This window comes from Gopherus flavomarginatus, chromosome 1 (assembly GCF_025201925.1).
Source record: "Gopherus flavomarginatus isolate rGopFla2 chromosome 1, rGopFla2.mat.asm, whole genome shotgun sequence".
NCBI lineage: Eukaryota > Metazoa > Chordata > Testudines > Testudinidae > Gopherus > Gopherus flavomarginatus.
In genome coordinates, this window is record NC_066617.1 from 53,613,946 (window position 1) to 53,637,597 (window position 23,652).

A 23,652-nucleotide genomic window follows, 5' to 3' on the forward strand; every position below is an offset into this window, starting at 1 on the left:
CTATTGCTGAAACCTGAGCTGTGACTTTCTTAGCCTCAACTGTGGCTGCAGCTCTGGTTTCAGTCTCATTTTTTCAATAAAAGGAGGAAAGTCAGGATCTGACATTTCTAACATTCAGAAAAGGGCAGAAAAAATTATGAATTCTTTAGTTTTCACAAAACAGCAGTAAAGGGCACTGTCATAAACAGATAGTTAAGGGTTAATGCCTCTTTTACCTGTAAAGGGTTAAGAAGTTCACCTAGCCTAGCTGACACCTGCCCAGAGGAACCAATGGGGGAACAAGATGTTTCAAAAGGAAGGAGGGAAGTTTTTCTTTGTTTAGAGTCTCAGTTTCAGCCGGAGTGAAAAAGATCAAGGAACCAGCCTCTTATCAGAGTAGTAAGTTTTAGAAAGGGATGAATATGTTTATGTTTATTTTCTCTGTAACCTGTCTTGGTACCATTAAGGGAATTATCAAATTTGGGTATTCTTGTGTGTATTAAGATTTTTGCCCAGGGGAACATCCTCTGTGTTTTGAATCTGTTGTCTGAGAGAGTAGCTTGATTGCTAATCTCTCCCAGAGGCTTTTCTTTTACCTTTCTTTTCTTTAATTAAAAGCCTTTTTCTTAATACCTGATTGATTTTTCCTTGTTTTTAGATCCAAGGGGATCGGATCTGGATCCACCAGAAGTTGGTGGGAAAAGGAGGGGGGGGAATGGTTAATTTTTCCTTGTTTTAAGATCTTAGGGTGTTTGGATCTGTGTTCACCAGGAAAGTGGTGAAGTCTCTCAAGACTACCCAGGGAAGCAAAGTAGTGCTTGTGAGTGGTGGCAGCGATACCAGATCTAAGCTGGTAATTAAGCTTAGAAGTGTCCATGCTGGTCCCCACATCTCTACCCTAAAATTCAGACTGGGAAAGGAACCGTGACAGGCACAAACATTAAAAAATTTTTTTTAAACTTCATGGTTAACCTTTGATAAATGCAATGTTTGCTTTGGGCCAAATCCTGCACTCCTGGCTGCAGTCGAGGAAGTCCCTAATTGCAGATGAGCTGGTGTGGGTCTGACGCAAATAAACCCTAAACCCCATGCACAGCCTAGCTCTGTTCTGCAGACTCCCTGGGCTATTTTTATTGTGGTATCGCACAAAGGCCCTGATTGGGAGTGGACCTTATTGTACGTAGGCACTGTGAACACATGCTAGAAGACGTGGACCCTGCCCCAAAGAATTTACAATTCAGTGTACCCAGGTTCTGGGGACAGATCAGAAGAGAAGCAGGGTAGGGACCAATGGATTTACTGCCCGTTTCCCCTTCCCCATCTACCCACCCACTGGTACCATCACAGCATTTTCACAAGATGTACACAGCAATGAAGATTTCACATTTTAGGGCAATTCCTGCTTCCTCCTCTGAAGGCACAGAGAACCCCTGGCAGTGAAGCTAATGTGTGTGTGGGGGAGGGGGTAGGGAGGAGGGAGGGAAAGGAGGATTTGGAGTATTGTGTCAGGGATACACATATTCCATAGGCCCAGAGGATTCACTGCGGCCCAATCTTCTGGTGCGCACTCAAGTGTCGGTGGGGTGCATTGGACTACAGAGCACTTCTTCAATCAGTGGGCTAATGTAGCTCTGCAGAGTGGCTAAGAAAAGATATAGCTTCCCTCTCATCTGCCAAGCCAAAACTACTGGGTAGGGCGGGGTGGGTGGCTAGCAAGAGGATTTGGCCTTTGTAAACTCTCAAAATGCCATTCTGGTATTCCCATTTTTTAAACCACAGGATTGGTGTATTATTATTACACACAGGAAAGTTTGTGCTAATGTGTGGCGCATTCTTGCAAGGAAAAATTATTCAGCACGTTCAGCTCTTTTTTTGCTCTGGGAATATTTCCCACTGGAGTAGAACACTGACACACAGTCTGCAGGTAAAACTACTCCAAAAAAATGTGTTTTGTTGTGTTTTTAAACTAGCTATCGGAAAACAAGCTAAAATCAAGATTAATCTCTGCAGTTTAGCACAAAATGCCTTCCTCTAAGTCCATACAAATGTACATATTTGATTTTACATTATGTTGTTTCAGTTCTTAAAGTACTTAGTCCTCAAAATAATTACTTACCAGTCTCTTTTGCTGGAGCTGTTCTCTTAGTAATCTGTCTTCTGGTAAAACATCACATAAAAGAAAATAATTGTCCTGTTCCTCTGTTAAGAGATTAGGAAATAAATGTAAAGGAGACATTTGCAGCTGTTTTGCATATTGTGATAAAGTTCCTCCTCTGCCTTGGTGGGGCCTGCGCTTATTGGCGGATTTTGCTAACCTCAGAGATCTTCCTGTGTTTGATCAGGAGTTGGGAGGTTTTGGGGGGAACCCGGCCCGCCCTCTACCCTAGGTTCCAGCCCAGGACTCTGTGGACTGCAGCTGTCTAGAGTGCCTTCTGGGACAGCTACACGACAGCTACAATTCCCTGGGCTACTTCCTCATGGCCTCCTCCCAACACCTTCTTTGTCCTCATCACAGAACCTTCCTCCTGATGTTTGATAACGCTTGTACTCCTCAGTCCTCCAGCAGCACGTCCTCTCATTCCCTTACGCACACAGCACTAACTGGAGTGAGAGCTTTTTTAACACCAGGTGTCCTGATTAGCCTTAATTAATTCTAGTAACTTCCCAACTGGCTACACGTGTCTTAATTAGCCTGCCTGCCTTAATTGGTTCTAGCAAGTTCCTGAGTGTTCTGGAATAGTCCCTCTTATCTTACCCAGGGAAAAGGGACCTGCTTAACCTGGAGTTAATGTATCTACCTTCGAGCATTCTCTTGTAGCCATCTGGCCTGACCTTGTCACAATATATTCTGCCCTGTAACATGCTCAACCTTTATTTTTTCCCTCAGCCTCAGATAGAATTAGACTGTTTCAGTTAAATATTTTAAAAATTAATGTAATTTTCATTTTAAGAGAACTACAGTTTTTTTTATACTGCTGGAGTTATTTGTGGGTCAAAGCCAGGCATAGCTAGGTAAAATCTCATTAATATAAATGGACTTGCAGCCATTTACACCACCAGTCAATTTATATAAGGCCAGAATATGCATAGCCTTGCACTTTCTTGTGCCCCCTCTGCTGTATATAGGTTCTTATATTGCCCTTGTCACTGTCGTAGCCAAACATGTTCTGGTTGTGTATTTAACGATGCAACTAACATCTGCAATGTGTGATTAGCTCTCTCACTCTCTTTTGCTCACCAGAAAGAGAATTGTGTGTGTGTGTGTGTGTGTGTGTGTGTGTGTGTGTGTGTGAGAGAGAGAGAGAGAGAGTGTGTGTGAAAATAGTGTTTTTTTTTTATATACACATTGCTATGAGTTTATATTAGAGAAAACAAGGCTGAAGAAGTTTGACCTGAACTGGGATATAGAGGTGGTCAGGTTTGTGATGGTCCTTAGTTTTTGAGGGAGCTCATTCAACAGCCTCCGACTGGCCCCTGAGAATGATCTGTCTCCTGCCCAGACAGAATGTTCCATGGTGCCAGAGAAGCAGAGCTGTTGACCACAGTGTTCATCTCGGCGCTGTAGATGATCTTTTGCAGAGGCCAGACACAACTGCCATCTTGGCACTCTTAGTGCACTGAATAGTTCCTCCTGCGGCAATACTTCCCACAGAATGCATCCAACGAAGTGGGTATTCACCCACAAAAGCTCATGCTCCAATACGTCTGTTAGTCCATAAGGTGCCACAGGACTCTTTGCTGCTTTTACAGATCCAGACTAACAAGGCAACCCCTCTGATACTTCCCACACAGTGGAAGAAGAAGTGAGGCCATGACCCAACTGTGAATAAGAGTTAGCCGTAGAGGTAGGATGTGCGGAGTTGAAGTAGTTCAGTGGGTGTGCTTCCCTGCACATTGGGGCAGCTCTGTGAGAACTGTGCCTCCCATTCACACAGCCAGTATCTGAGCTCCCTTTGCAGAGCAATGCTGCTTCCAGGGCTTGATCCTGGAAGTTGTGGAGCACCCTGGCCCAGATCCAGCAAAACACTCAAGCATGTACTTAGGCTCACTCCTATTCAGCCGAACATTTAAGCGCATGTTTAAATCCCTCTGAAGTCAGTGGACCTAAGCATGCACGTAAGTGCTGAGCTGAATAGGTAGGAGCTTACACATGTGGTTAAAGTTAAGCACATACTTAAGTACTTTGCTGGACTGGTGCCCGATTGCTCACTATTTTAAAGGACTGAGTCTGTAGCACAGGCCACAGTGTATCAGGTAAGGAAATGAGCAGCGTAGATAAGGAGTGCACTTACCTATTGGAGCTTCTGAATTTGTTCTTATCACACTACAGAAATCTGTGATGGGCTGCTCCGTGAATCTCTTCTTCCAATATAAAATGTATCTTTAAAAAAAAGAGTGTGCATGTGTGAAGGAGGAGCCTTTACTATAAAATACTGTATTTCCTAAACTACTGGTCCATTGTATCCTACTCCCATCCTTTTAATTCTCATTTCAGGGTTTTTTTAAATGTAAAATTACTTATCCAATGCTGATTCTGTAGAGCTGCCATGTATTGTGAGACTATATTTTAATAAAGTGATATTGTTCTCCAGTTCATGAAAGTTATTCAGATTCACTGAAGCAGATTTCAACAAAAACAGGCCTGATGCAAAGTTCACTGAAGTCAGTGAAAAAGACTTCTACTGGCTTCAATGAGCTTTGGATCAAGCTTCACATAAGTAATGGGAGTTGGTCACATCTTTAGAAAGACCCATCACTTGGTTACATTTTCACTAAAAAGAACTTCTACATTCCCAAAATACTAGCTATAAACGGGATATTCCTATATGTGGTATCCCTTTACCATTTCCATTTACTTTGGAGCAAACCTTAAAATAGGAAGATATTTTCACGTTTGTTTTTAAATTAGTGAACCTCTCCTACTCTGAAGTTCTAAGGAGAGTGATGCTGCATAACAAAAAATCAAGTTAGAAGTTCATCTCACAAGATTGCGTTAACAGCACTCCAGTGCTTACTCTTTCTGGAGCAGGTTAAGACTCAGAGTTATGAGACACATGCAAAAATACAAGACATGTTGAAGCATCAACTTGACACACCTGAATGCTTTTAGACCAAATATTTGGTAATGGGCACACAAGGTATAACAATATCCAATGGTTGGAAACTGAAGCTGGACAAATTCAAGTTTTTAACAGTGAGGTAAATTAACCACTGGAAGAACTTACCAAGGGTGTGGTAGATTCTCCTTCACTGGCAATTTTAAAATTAAGATTGGATGTTTTTCTAAAGGATATGCTCCAGTTCAAACAAATTCAAGGGAAATTCTATAGAGGGTATTTTATGCAAGTGATCAGATACTAGAGCATAGGTCCCCAAACTGTAGGACAGGAACATTTCGGGGGGTGCAGTGGAGCCCAGACCAGCCCCCACAGGGAGTTGGGAGGAAGTGTCTCCCAGCCCCGCTCCGCTCCCAGCCCCGCTCTGGCCCCACCCCCAGCTGCAACCCAGGCTCCTGTCCCTGTGCCCATCCCCACCCACAGCCTTGGCTCCTGACCCCAGGCCAGCAGCAACTCTGCACCCAGCCCTGGCCCCACCCTCGGCCCCTGGCCGTGGCTCCATTCCTGGCCCTGGCCCTGCTCCTGCCTCAGACCTGCCTCTAGCTGTGGCCCCAGCCTCTACCCCCTTATCCCTGTCCCCGTCCCCAGGGGGAAAGCAGGTTGTAGACAAGGGTAAGGGGAGCATGATGCTGAAAAGTTTGGGACCGCTGCACTAGAGGATCACAGTGATTCCTTCTGGCTTTATAATCAGTTAATTATGGCTGCATTCATAGGGAAATATAGCAATCCAGGGCCTGTCTACACAACTTACTTTCCAGCAAGCTAGGGTGTTAATCTTGTTGGATTAAAAGTAATAATTCATAATTTATGTTGTAGAAAAAGTAAGAAAGAATGATTCCAGAACAGACCCCAGATTTAGCCTGACCATTAGAAAGAAATATGTCAGCCTGCTCTCTCAACCTGCTGAGTTTGTGCTAATTGAAACAGGCCTGCCAGTTTGCAAGGTCTGTGCTAATTGTAGAAAAACATCCAGAGACAAAGAGTTTGTACTAAAAGTAACAAGATAACACCTGTCCTTTATGGCTGGTACAACTTTGTTTTCCTGAACTCCAGAATAAGATTTGTGAACCCCCTCCACTCTTGCATGCTTATCTTGTTTGTTTCCTTTTAGATGTTACAAGTGGGATAAATAGGCTTATTGAAGTCTGCCATGTCCCACTGATTTTAGAATGATTATGTTAAAGGTTGGGTAGCTGATAAAATGCAGATGTGACAGGATATACGTTGGAGTGTGAGTGTGACTGTATGTATGATTGAATGAGGAATGAAAGATTAAAGGTTGAGGTGCCAGCCTTAAAATAAGACCGTTAGGCTGAAGAATACAGTGGATGAGATAGCCCGATAACCCAGAGGGCATACTTGCCCTCGGGACAGAGGGGCTGAAGAGCCAAAGAACAAAGATGAAAACGTACTGTCATTTCATCATTGCTGTGCCATCTGCGGCCTTGGCTACACTGGCACTTTACAGCGCTGCAACTTTCCCGCTCAGGGGTGTGAAAAAACACCCCCCTGAGCGCTGCAAGATACAGCGCTGTAAAGCCTCAGTGTAATCAGTGCTGCAGCGCTGGGAGCACAGCTCCCAGCGCTGCAAGCTACACCCGTAGAGGATGTGGTTTACGTGCAGCGCTAGGAGAGCTCTCTCCCAGTGCTGGCGCTCCGACCACACTCACACTTCAAAGCGCTACCGCGGCAGCACTTTGAAATTTCAAGTGTAGGCATACCCTATGTGATTGACTATCACCTCAAATGTGAGAACAGTGATTGATTATCACATCAAAAATGAAAACAACATGATGAAGCAAACCCTGTAAACTTGTGAGAGGATAAATCCCTATATAAACAGATCCTGAAGACTGAGGACTTTGGGTCTGATTCTGCAAACCAACTTCCAGGAGCATCAGATGCGCATCTGACAAGGCCTTGCTCCCTCCTTGCATCCTGGCCACCTGGCCAGTGGCTTGGCACAAGCAACTCTAAGGCTGGTAACTATGATAACAACCTTGCAGAACCTGTGTGTGTATAAATGAATGTGTGAATGTGAAATTGAATGGAATGTTATAGCTATAACTGACTGCTTACTATGCTTCTTTCTGTATTCACAACAAACGCGGCATATTGCCTTATACCCTTTAATAAGATCCTGCTGCTTTTTATTTTCTTGGTATAACAATCTGCCCTGCCCTAAGAGTCCACTCAGACAGTACTGCCATGCTAAGAGTTCCACAAAGAGCTGTAATCCCATTTCAAAGCAGTAGGTCAAAGTGCACTGTGGAAATGTTAGTGCACTGCAGCAATGTCCACATGGAAATTTAGTGTATGGCAGGCTAGTACAGGGTTGTGTATACCCCAGTCTGCCACAAACAAAGTGTTTGTGTAAAGAAGCTCCAGGTCTCTCTGCTCTGCTCTGAAACCGAAATAACTTCCAAAATATCATAACCGCATCTCAACTTTAACAAAGAGATAATGAACGTCTCTACAAGAAATTTGGGACAAAAAAAGAGACTCCACTCAGAGAAGATTTTTTTTTGCAGAGAAACAGATTGAGGCCTGTAGCTAGGCTAACAGAAATAGAAATGCAGAAACATCCTTCCCCTGCCACCTGCCAAAAAACAAAAACAACAACAACCCCTCCCCCCAACTCTAACCACCCTCAACTGGGAAAGATTTATCCAGAAAATCCTGCAACAATTGCAATTAATGTTTAAACCAAGATTTTGTTATTATTTATTACTTGTATTACAGTAGGACTAACAAGCCCTAACCAAGATGAGGGCCCCCATATGTTAGAAGTCACTGCACAAACAGATAAAAGACAGTTCTTGTTCCAAAAAGCTTACAGATATGGGCGGGGGGGGGGGGGAGTGGGGAAAATGAAAACTAGAACACTCTACCTGCTAGCTATTTGGAATCCTAAAATTAAACATGATCCTGAAAACACTCATATATGTGGTTAACTTTACTGAAGAGATGACACAGTGGGACGACTCACGAGCATAATGTGTAAATGTGTGCAAGATCAGAGCCCAAATTGTCAGTGGAAATTATATTCTGTTAAGTAGATGCTAAGAATTTTTTAAAAAAATACACATTGGTAAGTTAAAACATTTCAGATACTATTGTTGTAAGGATCCATTAAAATTTTTACAACTGAAAGACAGGAGAAAAATGTTTTTCTTTTTTTTCAATTGGTTTATTTTGTGTATAGTCAAGTTTCCTTGTTGCCCTGAATAGTCATCTTCTAGGAGGAAATCTCCAGAGATTTGCAGGCTAAAATGCTGTGGACAGACGTCCCTACAGCTCCCTCCTACCCCGGCAAGCCCTTTCAATAGCTAAAAAAGTCTAACCTCACAGGGTAGGAGTAACAGGGCTTATGCAGAACTGGAGAGGGTACAGCAAGCAAGACAAAGCATGCTGCAAAGTTGTAGCTTCACCATTTCACATCCTGCTGCCACTTTCAATCAGGTTTGGTTTCTTTCCACTTGCATTAGCAGAGAAGAGAATCTAAACAGCAATTTTCTAGAAGAGGTGATTTTAAGCTACATTTCTGTTTAGCCAGAACAATCCCAACAGACCTTAATTAGCATTCCTTTAGTGAACACTTCTTTTTTTGTTTATATGAAGAAACTAGCATTATCTCCAAAGAAGACTGCATTCTTGCTTTCAGCATTAAAACGGAAACAAGTGCCATTATTTGATTTTAGCAATGTTAAGTTTACACTTCTGAACAAGGAATTATTCTTAGGGTTTTATGTGGCCTACTTTTCATTTTCCATGTTTCATCTTAATCTTTCACATTAAACCATGGTATTTAGACATAAATCACTGCTCTGTGAGCCTGATCACAAGAATCTAGAAAAGTGGGTATTGTGTAAGCGCCAAGACCTACTTTGTTTCAACTGGATAATTTACCTACTAAAATGTATCATTCCAACAAAGCAAACAACAAAAGAGAGCATATAGGAGCCAGCCTGGTGGCCTAATACCACACACTATCATGTGGCAGGGTAGCGTTCCAAGCAAGAGATTATTCACAAATCCACATCTAGCTGTGTGAGCCAGCTGGGCCTGAGCTGGATGCTGAGGAAAGAGCTGGGATGTCCAATGATGTAACTGTGGAAGGGGTCTCAGTAACACAGATATGACAATACCGCATGGCACAGTCAAGTGGAAATTATATGGAACAATATAGGCCTAATTAGGGTAAATTGATATGACTTCTTAGGCCAGTGGTCCCCAACCTCTTTGTGGCCAGTAGGACATTCATGTTTTCAGAAGAGTGTGGCGTGTGCCAACAGTTTTTCAATGCTTATTTTGTATTTGTACCTTAAATAATATGAAAAACATCAAATTTAATATAACATAATATATGAATCCAGAGAGAAGAGAGAAGCTGGAGAGAAGCCGCGAGGACAAAGAACACCGGCGCCCACAGCCTGCAGTCCCGGAGTTATCTGTCCCTGGCAGGTTCGGGACCATGGCTTCTCTCCAGCTTAAGCCACGGACCTGCACCTGCCTGGGACCGAGAACACCAGTGCCCACAGCCTGCAGTTCCGGAGTTCTGTCCCCATCAGGCACGGGGCCATGGCTTGTCTCCCCTGCTAAGCACTAGGCGGGTCCCACGCCTGCTGGGAACAGAGAACACCACGCTCGCAGCCTGAGTTCTCTGTCCCCATCAGGCGTGGGGCCGCGGCTTCTCTCCCCTGCTGGGCACTAGGCAGGCACACAAATGTCATGGCGCCCGAGGGCACCACGCTGGAGACCACTGTCTTGGGCAATCCTTCCTTCACTAAATTCTAAATTACTCATGCCCGACAGAGAACAAGGCAAGATAGAAAGAACTAGCTAGAAAGTAACCATGCAGAGATGAGAATAAGGCCTCAGAGGAAGGTAGTCAAAAATAGAAAAAAAGTAGATAGACCAGAATGTGTGTCTAACAAGGATGCTGGTCCTTTAAATAAAATCAGGTCCAGCTCTCCTCCTCCAGTTCAGTTTGGTGTAATGAGGACAACGGAGGGGGAAGAAGGGGGGTGGTCCCTCAGAAGCTATACATGAGAGACAGCCCAAAGGTGAAAGAGAACAGAGTCCAGAAAGAGAGAGTTCGGTAACCAGAGTCCGGAGAGGGAGCTCAGAAGAAGAGCAGAGCTGGGCTGAGAGCTTCATAAGAGTGGCCATACTGGGTCAGACCAAAGGGCCATCTAGCTCAGTATCCTATCTTCCGACAGTGGACAATGCCAGGTGCCTCCAGAGGGAATGAACAGAACAGGTAATCATCAATTGATCCATCCCATCACCCATTCCCAGCGTCTGGCAGACAGAGGCTTGGGACACCTCCCTGTCCATCCTGGCTAACAGCTATTGATGGACCTATCCTCCATGAATTTATCTATTTCTATTTTGAACCTTGTTATAGTCTTGGCCTTTGCAACATCCTCTGGAGTTCCACAGGTTGACTGCGTTCTGTGAAAAAATACTTCCTTTTGTTTGTTTTAAACCTGCTGCCTATTAATTTCATTTGGTGACCCCTAGTTCTTGTGTTATGAGAAGGAGTAAATAACACTTCCTTATTTATTTTCTCCACGCCAGTCATGATTTTATAGACCTCTATCATATCCGCCCTTAGTCGTCTTTTTTCCAAGCTGAAAAGTCCCAGTCTTATTAATGTCTCCTCATATGGCAGACACCCCGTACCCCTAATCATTTTTGTTGCCCTTTTCTGAACTTTTCCAGTTCCAATATATCTTTTTTGAGATGAGGCGACCACATGTGCATGTAGTTTTCAAGATGGGGGGGAACCATGGATTTATATAGAGGTGATATGATATTTTCTGTCTTCAGAGTGGATGCCCAAAAGAGGGAGTGGTGCGAGCTCCCTCGTTCAGCAGTGGAGCCAGATCAAGTGGGTGAAAGCAGAGGGTAGTCAGGGTATGGGGGGGGGTTCACCTACAAACTTCTCCAGGCCAGAGAGCTATGGCCAGAAATGGCTGGAGGTTGACAGCAGCAGAAGGTGGTGCCTGCTGGTTCTCTGAGTCAGGGAGCTGAAGCTAAACGGTCAGAGAGGGCAGAAGGCTGGGGAATGATGGAGGGGTGAGAGTCTGCTGATGTCTCCAGGCAAGAGCTGGTAACTGGGAAGGAAACATCGCAGCCAGAGGGGCTGGAGTGAGGTGTGGTGCAAAACATCAGAGCTGTACCTGAGAGCTGTAGGTATGATGGGATGCTGGAGCTGTATTTGGTGTGTGGATGGACTATTCAGATTGAAAAAGTGCATACAGAGGTTGGACTGGGCTGGGGAAACTGGACTATGGTTGTGGGACTTCCTGTAATAAATTTCTCTCTCTCTCAGAGGGCTATTTCTATTCTGAAAACTGGTGTGGAGATACTGGGGACTGCAGAAGAAAGGAGAATGCAAGGCAGACTCATCTGTTCTGTCGTAGCCCATTACTGAAGGTGTGCCAGGAGGGCTGCCATACCATATAGGATAATGAATGTGGGCAGGTGAAAGGACAACGGGAAGAGGGGAACTGTGAATGCGTAGAAAAGGGATATTGAGGCATCGGGCTCCTTGCAGAGCCCTTCCTGAGACCACGAGGGGACACCCTGGAGATGTCAGCCCTTTGACACAGTGTGCTTTATGAAATGAATAGAGCTTGTCAATACAAGGAAATAACTTCATCTGAAGAAACTGACATTGCTTTTGATTAGCTGGACAACTGGTTTCTTGCCAGTTGGCAATTCCTATGTCCTAACTACCAATCACAATTACCAAGTCTTATGTTCTAAGTAACACACTATAAATAACATCAAACCAACACTGTTAGGTAGCAGTTTGCAAATGTCCCAAAAATGTATCAAAAAGTTACATACCAGGGGATCCATGGTACACATCTTATTTACACATTTGCATGATCTATTTTAACTGAGAAGAATTTACCTTCTGAAATCTGCAACCAGCTTGACATCTGCTATGACAAGCTTGTGTTCAATAATCATGTGCTTCAGAAGTTGGTCTTGTTCTGCTCGCGGAGAACATTCTTCACAGAAAATACAAGGCACAGATGGAGACTCTTCCACAGCAGCTACACCACCTGGACTTTCTGGCAAAGACAGCGGCTCCAAAATACACTCACTATCTGAAGGAAACAAAAGCAAAAAAAAGAAAAAATCTTTGTTGGACTGCAATTTCTCCTTAAATCTCCAAAATAATCTTAAATAAACCAACATTCTTTCAAAAACCTATTTTGTATGGATGACTCGTAAGCAGTGTACATAGAATCAGAAGCAAGGGAAAAGAGCTTTTGTTACTTTAACCTGGCTTCCTCCAACAATAGCAAGGAGAAAATTTATTAGCAAGGCCACCAAATGTTTCTTCCTCAAAGCCAGCCAATGGCTCCACTTCTAGAGTGGGTTGATGAGGCTTTCATAGAACAGGGGTACAAACTCTAATTGTGATCCATGACTGACATTAAGGCAGGGTGTATGTGTCATGCAGTATGGTCTGGGTGATATGTGTGTTGGTTATTAGTGCAGGGAAGTTTCTTCCCAAAAGTTTTGGACCTACTTTATTTTCTCAGAAACTAGTCCACATGCTGGTGTGTGTTAGGATGACAAGGAAGATGAGGTAATATCTTTTATTGGGACAACTTCTGTTGGTGTGAGAGATGAGCTTTCGAACGCTTCCTCAGGTCTGTGTTAGGTTCATCACCCTGATAATAAAAGGTTAAATTGTATAAAGTGGGCTGTTGTTGCATGTGGATTTATCCCTGTTAGTACAGATCATCTCTTGTTTACAAGAACCTTTTATCACTCACTCACTTTTGTATGATAATATAAATAATTTGCCTTATGCCACCAGGCATCTGTTAGTTTGACTGTCAAAACGTTTCTTGTTACACAGACCTGGTTCTTGCTCATGGAGAGGCCTCCACTGGAGGAGCTGGATCCGCTGAAACGTTTCTCAGCTATGCATGGGCTGGGAAAGGAGCTGTTATGACCCATATATTAAGGCATCACTATTTCCAGTGGCCCAGTTCTGCACAATAGCGAATGGGAACAAGAGTACAGTTAATCATTTATTCAGGGCTAAGTCAATGACTGACCACCTTCTGGTTCATGGGGGTTTGGAGTTCATGGATTGCCCTCAGTAGATGGATGGGCTGGACTTGAAGCAGGGCTGCCTCTTCTCCCTGTCCCACAACAGATTAGTGATGTGCCATGCGCCCAGCATGCCCAAAATTTGTCGTCAGTGGGATGATGGCCCAGATCCTTCGCTGGTGTAAATAAGTGTACCTTCACAGAAGCCTGATATACAGCAACTGAGGCCTATACCAGCAGTCCCTATGAGTTTAGCTCAATAAAGGGCATCTCAGTAAGTTCCACTGGCTTGGAACTAATAAAACTGTGGCACTAATTTTCCAAAGAAATCTTCATGACAGAAGAACACCAGTTTCAAAGATACACAGACCGTAGGCTTTAAGCAATGAACATTAGAAAGCAAAGCTAAGTAAATCAGACACAGCTCCTGTGTTCTGGCAAAATCAAGCAGTCGTTTTGACATGTTTGGCATGTAACCAACCTCACAACTTGTTCAGCTGGATGGGTGGGGGAAGAGGGAATAAACCATTTTCTCTTTGTGATTCACACTACCGCAGGAACAGCACACTGGAAAATGATGCAGCTGCATTTGTGAAGCTCTCTTGATGATTCAGAAATTAATACATTTATCTCAAAGAAATCTTGCTTTAACCCAGCACTTTACTCTTACATAATATAGAGCACCTTTTATCTGAAAATCTCCAGGCGGATTGGAGAAGTGTAATTAACAAGACTAATAATACTTCCTGATGACAAGAGAGAAGGTCCCTTAGGCATATGAGTGACAAATATTGGCCTGCACAATAAATAGCTAGTGATTGAATAATCCTAAAGTAAGTTGGAATCTGGGATTGTGGACAATTTGTCTTTTTAGTAATGGCAAACTAGCAAGCGTTTATATTTTGCTTTTATTTATTTTTTTCTGACTCATGATGTTCAAGAAACCCAAACTTTCTGGAAATGCACCAACAAGTTTGGCTGAAGAAAGACTGATAGTCAATATGCATTGAATTCAGCTCCCATGATAAAACATTTTCTGTGCTGTTTGGTTATAAGCATGCAAACACACACACTGTAACAGGGATCGGCGACCTTTGAGATGCGGCCCGTCACGGAAATCCGCTGGTGTGCCGGGATGGTTTGTTTATCTGCAGCGTCTGCAGGCTCAGCCGATTGCAGCTCCCACTGGCTGCGGTTCCAGGCCAATGGGGGCTGCGGGAAGCAGTGCTGGCCGCTGCTTCCCGCATCCCCCATTGGCCTGGAATGGTGAACCACAGCCAGTGGGAGCTGCGATCGGCCGCACCTGTGGATGCAGCAGGTAAACAAACCGTCCCGGACTGCCAGCGGATTTCCCTGACAGGCCCTATGCCAAAGGTTGCCGATCTCTGCACTATAACATCCCTAGGAGCAACAGCATAGCTAACCTAATTCTATTTTGAAGTAATAATAAGAAAGAAACTTTGAATATAATTTCACTGCGTCAGCCCATTTCCTCCTCATCCTCCCCAATCTATTTCATAGCTGAGTTGGAGCAGTACCAATGTTTTTGTTTTGTAGTTTTCATTCTTTTAGGGACAACAGTGGCTACAGTAAATGGAGAAGCATTTCTCATTTGCTCTCGGTGGGTTTATCTGCCCTTTCTGGCTCTGCAGACTAACAAGCAATAGGCTCTGCTTTCCTGACCAAAATAGTGATTCTACCTGCAGCATGAAAGTTTCTAAGGCTTGTGAATCCTTACAGTAACTATTGTATTATAGCCTGCAAAATTAGTGAACTCTTTCTGTGGAGGAAAGCAGAGCAATTCCATTTTCTCTGCAGCTGCTGATTCTCACTGATGCCACAGAGCTACAGAAAATAGTCTGTCAACCAGTTAATGTGTATCTAGGGTGGGCAGACTACTGATCTGTTCTCTTCTGAGTTGGACCTGTTGGAATGCCCTATTTCCACAGCTTGGCCATTTATTTATCTGTACTCTTAATCTCATCATCTCCATCACAAGAAACCTGTTTAAAAAGATACATTAGCATGGTGGGGGGAGAGAGAGCGCTCTTGCCATGGACAAGAAACTGACCTCCTTACTGAGGACCAGGGGTACTTGTGAGTGGCAGGAGGAATATGCTCAGTGCTCACCCTACCACAGCTCCTGCATCTGTCTGGCTTTACCAAGGGGTGTGGCCTCAAGGGGAAAGGAGGAGGAGCAGGGTGGGGGGGCCCCAGGGAGAAGGTCGGAGTTCCGGCTTGCGGAGGCTCCCCAATTGGCTGAGGCCCCAGGCTCATTTGGTAATCCGCCACTGGAAGGAGGTGATAGTTTGGGTTTGGTTTTCCTTGAGCAAAGCTATATAGAATAAACGAACCTGAGCTGCAAATAGTGCAACAGATGTAAGAATGTTTATTCATTTTCCTTACTGGAACATTTTTAGTTCCAATCAGGCTAACTAAATGCCATTATGCAGATAAAAGAAAAGATCACCTATTACAGTATATGGGTGTTTTATATCAAGTGTTCCAGACAAGGTATTCTGCCTGTGTACTCCCACACTAAATTATCAGCGATACCGATATTACTACAATCAGGTCATTTTATGGCTGATACAGTAGATGTGAAATAACAGTAGAACACAGGCAAGGATTCGGTGCTCAAAAAGAAGATCAGCTGCAAGTGGTAAAGTCTTTAAACATTTTCTACTTATTTGTCAGTTAAAGAATGTTTTCCCTAGGAGATTATCAGATACACAAAGGAAAGCAAAACACGGCCAGGTTAAAGTGTTCTCCCTCATTGGAAACATGCAACATATCCTTCCATATACGGAGTCTACTCTTCTGGCCTGCGTAACACAATGGGAGCAGTCCATGCACACAGGGCTTGACTCTAGGTCACAAGTGTATGCTGCAGTTCTGTGGCTAATTCTTACTCGGTTACACCATTCTGCTTCTCCATTAGTTTTTACTCATGAAGCGCATAAGTGTGGATACCAGCAGCTTTAGCTAATGGGAGCAGCCAAAGATACTGGAGCAGCCACACGCCTTTCAGAGCTTACACACCAAGCCTGATTCTCCAGGGTGTGGTCATTTAGACCTGTGCAAACTGAGTGTAAAACACTGCCACTGGTGTGCACAGAGTGCCTAATTCAGCTCTGGTAGTGATTTATACCTAATTGCTCAAGGGTAAAAGGTCAGATGAGGAGCAAGGAAGTAAAGCATCAGATTCTTTGGCTCCCATTACTGAAAAATGGCTCACATTCTCATTTTTATCATATTACAAAATCGATTGGAATATAAATATTGTACTTGCATTTCAGTGTCTAGTATATAGTGCAGTATAAACAAGTCATTATCTGTACGAAATTTTAGTTTCTACTGAGTTTGCTAGTGCTTTTTATGTAGTCTGTCGTAAGCCTAGGCAAATATCTAGAGGAGCTGGTGTACTCCCTGGAAGACCTCTGCGTACAGAGGTATGTACGTTAAGAACCACTGGACTAGATGGTCGTAATGGTACCTTCTGGTCTTCCAGTCTATGAACTACCATTTCACCTACTTTGCACAAAGGGGAGATCATCATCTCAGAAGCACAGAGTGGGTGCAATTCATTTGGAGTAAGGTTTAGCAAACACTTCATGGAAGTCCAGCTGATTCCATTGCAGTGCACTATGCGTAGCCTACTCAGTGTTTATCTAGACTACAGTTTTCAGTCACGTTAGCTAATTGCTAGTTAACACATTAACTAACACAACTGTAAGGTCTATTATTCACAAATGTTTGTTACAGGACACACATCTGTAGCTTAGAGAACATTATTAGAAACAAACATTTGAGTCCTGGAACAAAAGTTTGTGAAGTGTCTATATCTGAAGTTACAGACATGTGTTAACTTATATTAGAACAGCACTAAAAAAGTCAAGCCTGGAAAAAATCCAAGAACATGAACCTCACTTATAATCTTTAACATAAAATTATAAAAAACTCATTTTTTAGGTTGAATGTCAATATTTTCTGATTTCTGGTACAACAAGGTTTTAGGTTTAAGTTTATATTATGTAAATAGAGCTGTACAGTATATATTTATAAACCCTCTGTGTGACAACACAAGTATAATGAAACCAAATAAGAACATCTGCTGGAATGTTTAGTGTCTTTCTAATTAAATTCAGCAGTTGAATGAATCAATTTATTAGCAACAAGCCTGGTTTATTATCTCATTAATACAGCTGGTTAATATCATGAGGAGATTAGTAGGAACTTGAAATAACTCTAAAATAAAAATGAATGCAACAAAAGACACAGGCAAATAAATGGACTTACCACAATGGGCACAAGGTAAGAGAAGAGGAAGACAAAAAGAAAAAAAATCCCAGACTCATTAAACAGCCTCTCCCCCCAAAACTACCACCTCACATAAGAGGAACAGACATCTTTCTAGATAGTGAGAGAATATTACTGTCTTTGTCATTGTGAGCAAAAGTATATTAATCTAGGTACTTAAAGAAATTCCCTAAAGTAAGTTGGCACCAAATGCAAACCTATGCATAGACACTCTTCTAGAAATAGCTACATTAAAAGCTTTAATAGAAGGAACGGAAAAAAATCCAAAATCTATAATAGGTTAGCAAACACATTGGCTCCACACGTGTCTTATACATATTACAACTTCTCTCTGCTGCTGACTTGCTGTGCCAGTAAATTAGTTCAGTATTAGCAACATTCTCACATTTAATTTATAGTGATACCCTTGGAAGAGTTTTTCCATTTGTTATCGGATTTCTCTTTTGTTTTACAGAGCATGAAAGATGATTAACAACTGGCCAACAGTATTTACAACTAATTACACATACAGCATGCTATTCCCCCTCCATCCAAATAGCACATCAAAAACATGTTCTCAGTGAAAGAAGAATCACAATACACAGAACAATTTCCCAGTTTTCTATTGAAAAAGCTCAAGCACTCCGATTAACTTTAGTTCATGAAGGATTATCTGGCCATTATTTCTGCTCATTAAAACACTATCAATGATACATGGGAGTTAGTTAAAATGTCCATGTGCTCTAAGAGACAACACATCTCCAAGCTTCCCCAAGATCAATCAGCCTCTACCCTCTAGTCTACAGCATTTCATTGAATGCAAATTAGTACTTCAAAAAGATTACTTCATCCTACAGCTAAACCTTGTCAGTTTTATAGAAATTGTATATAGTCTGGAGCACCCACAGCCCAATAGGAGACTTTGTTCCAGTCATAATCAGACAGGTTTAAGAAGAGCAGTAAGTCACCAAATCCTGGTATCTCAGGAAAGAGTTTCCATACAGCAGGTCTCTGCTGGGAGCTGAAAGTAACAGAAATAACAACTGTGTTTAATAGCCATATTTAACAGGGCTGCTCTGTCGGGGAGCTTAACATGATGCAGTTTCATTAGCATTAGCAAGTGTTGCTATGGGTACCAGAGTGGAGGCATCAGAAAACAAGTGAATGGAAGAGGTGGAAAACTGATTAATAAAAATCTTCAGTGTTAGAAGTAAATAAAACAAAACCAATGTGCCTGCCAATAAGAGCCTATTTAAAACGTAAATGCTATTTATTAATGTCACTGCCTAGTTTGTTGACTTGCATATGCCAATGAATGTCATAATTTTTTCTTTTTAATTAAAAAAAATCATTTACCTCAACAAAGACAAAAGATACACGGCAAAACAAAATACCATGAGATCTCTTAAGATTGTATATATTATGTACCTATTTCAACCTTAAATTAAACTGACAAATACTTCTTTAAAAAATATTGTTATGAGCACAACGTAACAATACATAAACATCCCCATTCTTCCATTTATAGTATATTAAATACTTTTATAAACAGATAAATCATGTGCAAATCTGGAGTGCCATAAGTCCACTAACATCAACGTAGTTACTAAGGGTTTACACTAATGTAGCTAAGCAGAGAAACTGACCCCTACAGAGCAAACAGGAAACAATGCTAAACTGCTCTCAATAAATCTGGAGTAATGCTACTGTATTCAGTGGAGTTACTCGGGTTTTACACCATCCTGACTGTGGAGAATAAAACCCACATCAATTAAATGTTTAAAGTATTAATAATCTAGTACTGATATTTAAGAGACATTTACACTGGAAGAAATTAAGATGTATTGTACTCAGAACACATCCTCCTATTTTAAAATATAAGATATTCTCTTTCTTGTTTTGCTAATTATCAAAGATATTTGTGTTTAAACTTTCCCCTTTCATAGCTCCGAAGTCATAGTGCAAAATGTGCCATGACAAATCATTTCTAAGCACAATATACTGTTGTTCCATCTACCACGGTTCAGAACACCTGAACCTGTATTCCCCCTCCGTAGTTCAGCAAGGGGCACCCAATTTCAGGCTTATAGCTTCCCTCTCCCCATCACTTCTGTTGGGTAGAGACACACATCTCTCTCCCACTCCTGACCAGGGTATTTCCAGGATGCAAAGCTCCCTGCCTACATCTTTGATTATGAATATCCCAGCAAATCAGACTGTCTCAGCAGGCCTGCTTTGCTTACCTTCCTAAGAGGCTATAAACAGCATAATTGCCCACAGTTAAATTACCACACACAGCTCTTTCTAACCAAGCACATTTAATCTTAAATTAAAAAGTATTATACGTAAAACAATAAAAGAACCTACATACATGCTAATAAGCTTACCAGAGATCAGCCCAACTCCAACAATGGCTCTGGCAGGTGAAGTCCTTAAACCCCACCAATCCTGTGGTCAGACATTCATAACCGCCTTGGCTCAGGACAAGCATATTCATGACAAGTTTAGTCTCTCCTTTGTACAGCCTGGGCCTTTGATCTGAGACTAGGTACACGGGATCTCTTCTCAGGGGATAGCTTCCAAAGGCTGGGCTTTTCCATAACTAGAGAAGTTATATTTGCATACACATCCCTCTAGAGATTTCCAGGAAATCCAATTTCAAAGTTTACATTGTTTCAAACAACCCTTTGAAGCTCATAACATTTCCCAGAGTTTACATTAGACAGCTCTCTCCCCTTCAGACCTTACACATAGTTCCACAATAATACATTCACAGCTACCTTTTTAATACAACAAACTCCTAAAGATACTTAAGTGAAACCATGCTGAATTAAGTTCAAATAAATAAATGTGATGCCCAGTGGCTGAGGCTAGCTAAGGTGCAGTACAGTCAAGTATGTGCAGATGGTTGGATAGCCGGCAGGTAAAGCTGTATCAGAGGCAGTCCAGGGCAAGGGTCAGAATTCTCACTAGGATCAGTAGCCAGAAGATCCAATCCAAGGGTCCAGGTCATTTGGTTGGGGAAGGAAAGTCAGGCAAGGTGGCAAGAAATGCTAAGGTTATGTACCCATTAAGGGTTGCACAGCTCTGAGCAAGTCATCTGCATAGGAGTGAATATGTCCCCCTCCACTGAATAGTCAAAATGAACAGCTCACTCAACATGAAACAATTATTTGTTCAAAATATTGAACAAGTACTTACAAATGTACAAATTCTTGTATGGGGAGCAACGAGTAGGCAATGGTCGGTTGCTCAGACAGCTCTCTCTTCCTGTTAGAGTATTTTTAGTACAGACACTCAATGAGAGTGCTGCCTGTCCATCAAATCAGGGCCTGGGGTGTGGTTGCTGTGGGTTTTTAACACTAAGGTTGTTGGTTGCCATGGCACAGCAGCTAAGGATGCCGCTTAAGGACCTGCTAGGCCTGGGTTTAATACTGGGGTCCTGACAATAAGGTTTATCTAGGAAATTGCTTTATCTGTCACATCAACACAGGATCACCACTTCACTTCCAGGACCAGTGCAAGGGATGGCCACTGAGGGCAGCTGCCCTGGTGTTAATGGGGGGCGGGAGAGAGTAGTGCCAAATGCCCAGGAAGAGTCATTGCTGCCATTCAGGTCATGGGAGGGAGCAGGCAATGAAATGAAGCATCTCTGGGCCCTTACCATGCATTTAACTGGCTCAGGCAATCACTCTCCATCCCTGCCTACACAGAGCAAGCCCATCAGGACAGTATGGCAAGGCAGCTAGGTGGGAGGAGAGTACAGCTCAGGGATGGGGGGAGGGGCGAGCCCAAATGGATGGGAGGGAAGAGTAGGACCCATATACTGTTGTAGGGCAGGAAAGACAGGTGGAGACTGTGTCCCACAGTTATTTTTAAGGGGCAAACAGCCCCTCCCACAGCCCCAGAGGCACAGGAGAGAGTGGGGCTGGTGAGAGTTGGACTTTAACTGCTGGCTAGTCAGGGTCACAGAAGGTCATGACTCCTCTCTCAAAGTCTGGGGCAATAGCCCTCACTGAAACACCTGCTGCCACTGTGCCTCTTTGAAATAATCAACACAAATAAAACTCACCAACCAACCCACCCACCCTATACAGGACAAGACATAGGGGTGGGTGATCAGGGCAATCACACTGGGCACAAATATTCATGGGCACCAAATTCCCCCCCCCCCCCCTTTTTTTCTTTAGCTGGTTGGAAGTGTCAAAAATATCTTCTACCATAGGCACCAAAACTCCTAGGGCTGGCCATGGTCACTTCATCCACTGACAGTACGATGTGTAATTTGGTTTCCACTCATAGCAGGCCATGCCTTGTTGTCAATGATCGCTTTAAAGCACTCGCCAGGTTTCGAGCACACTTTTGGCCACCTCTTTTGCCAGCAAGTTATTTTTGCCTTATTATAGCTCAGGGGGTATGGCACGTGTGCCAAAGGCGGCACACAAGCTGATTTTCAGTGGCACTCATACTGCCTGGGTCCTGATCCGGGGGGCTCTGCATTTTAATTTAATTTTAAATAAAGCTCCTTAAAGATTTTAAAAACCTTATTTACTTTACATACAACAATAGTTTAGTTATATATTATAGACTTATAGAAAGAGACCTTCTAAAATTGTTAAAATATATTACTGGCACGCGAAACCTTAAATTAGAGTGAATAAATGAAGACTCGGCACAGTACTTCTGAATGGTTGCCGACCCATTATAGCTTTTGCTGTACTTATTTGTTGTTGCTTCTCTCTCCTCCTGGCACTGGTTCACACCCAATACCACACATCAGTACCTATACCAACTGCAGACACTCAGGGTATTAGCTCCTTCTTCATTATCCCCATTGCTAAATCTCTCATCCATCCATTGGTGCTCTCCTACCTTAGTTGCTGCAACCTTATTTTTGGTTTGCCCTCTTCGTACTTACTCCTCCTCCACTGCAGCCAAGATACCATTACCAAAGTTTTCTGCCCCTCCAGTCATTTCAGTCATGTCACCGTCATCTCCTGAAGCCTCTTCATTAGCTTTCCATTTCTTACCACATCAAATTCAAGTTCTTTGCTTGCATCTTAAATGCCCTATGTCAGGGATGAGCAACTTTAAGGTGCTAGAGCAGGGGTTTTCGAACTGGGGGTCACATTTGGGATCACGAGGTGTCAGCCTCCACCCCAAACCCCCCTTTCCTTCCAGCATTTATAATGGGATTAAATATATTTAGAAGTGTCTTTAATTTATAAGGGGGCTTAGAGGCTTGCTATGTGAAAGGGGTCACCAGTACAAAAGTTTGAGAACCACTGTCCTAGAGGGTCAAGGAATCCACTAAAACTCTTTGGCAGGCTGGAGTGTGTGCCACGGATGGTGCAGGTCCAGGTTCCAGAAGCAAGGAAGGGGTGGAGAGTGAGACAAGTGTGCGCTCACCCTGCACTGGCAGCTCCTGTCTCTCAGATCTTGGCCCAAGTTCCCTCTCCAACCCTTTGGTCTTGCCACAGCGTCATGTGACATGCATATCTGTGGGAAGGCAGGGCCCTCACCATTCTCCCTTCCTGGCCCTGCTGCCACTGGATCCCCTATCCCAAGCTGGGATGTGGTTGACCAAAATAAAATGATCTGGAAGGCCAGAAGCAACCCCCCAGGCTGGTAATTGCCCATCCCTGCCTTATATAATACTGCATCAGACTTCTTCTCTTGCCTCACTTCCTCCTATTCCTGCCCTCATTCCCTATCTGTTGCATTACTTATTGCATTGTTTCTTTTTTACTCTTAGCATGCTATACCATCAGGCCCCGTCTCATCTCCTACAAAATCCTCTTTAAAAGACACTCTTCCATAAACATTACTTACCTTCTTCTTTCCAACAATCTCTCCACAGCTGTCCTCTTCCTGAACTTTGGTTTTAGGTCTGACTTTTGTTTATCTTGTTTATCTTAGGGCCCAAACTTCCAAACAACTTACGGATGTGAATAACTTTACCTATTTGAGTATTCCAGTCCCATTAAATTGTAAGCAGAGTCAAGATGAGCTCTACCCTGACATCTGGTGGTGAATTGTGGTGAGTTGTGGAAAAGAACTTCAGGGTCTGTTCTTGTTTGCATAGGCACACCCACCTTGCCTAGCAATGAGCCCACAGCAGCCCAAATGGTCACTTCGGCTGCTGTGGGATCCTCAGTTTCTGTTATTG

The 23,652-nt window shown here is 43.0% G+C and overlaps 1 protein-coding gene across 1 annotated transcript in view; it reads right to left on the minus strand.

The window, feature by feature from the left end:
• Nucleotides 1-23,652, minus strand: part of ZNF277 (zinc finger protein 277) — an 85,390-nt gene that overhangs the window by 39,842 nt on the left and 21,896 nt on the right. The window contains exons 2-4 of the mRNA XM_050936284.1: nucleotides 12,025-12,223; nucleotides 4,272-4,360; nucleotides 2,096-2,178 (exon numbers count right to left, since the gene is read on the minus strand). Of these exons, the coding sequence (XP_050792241.1) occupies nucleotides 2,096-2,178; nucleotides 4,272-4,360; nucleotides 12,025-12,223 (371 nt within the window). The remainder of the gene's footprint in view (nucleotides 1-2,095; nucleotides 2,179-4,271; nucleotides 4,361-12,024; nucleotides 12,224-23,652) is intronic.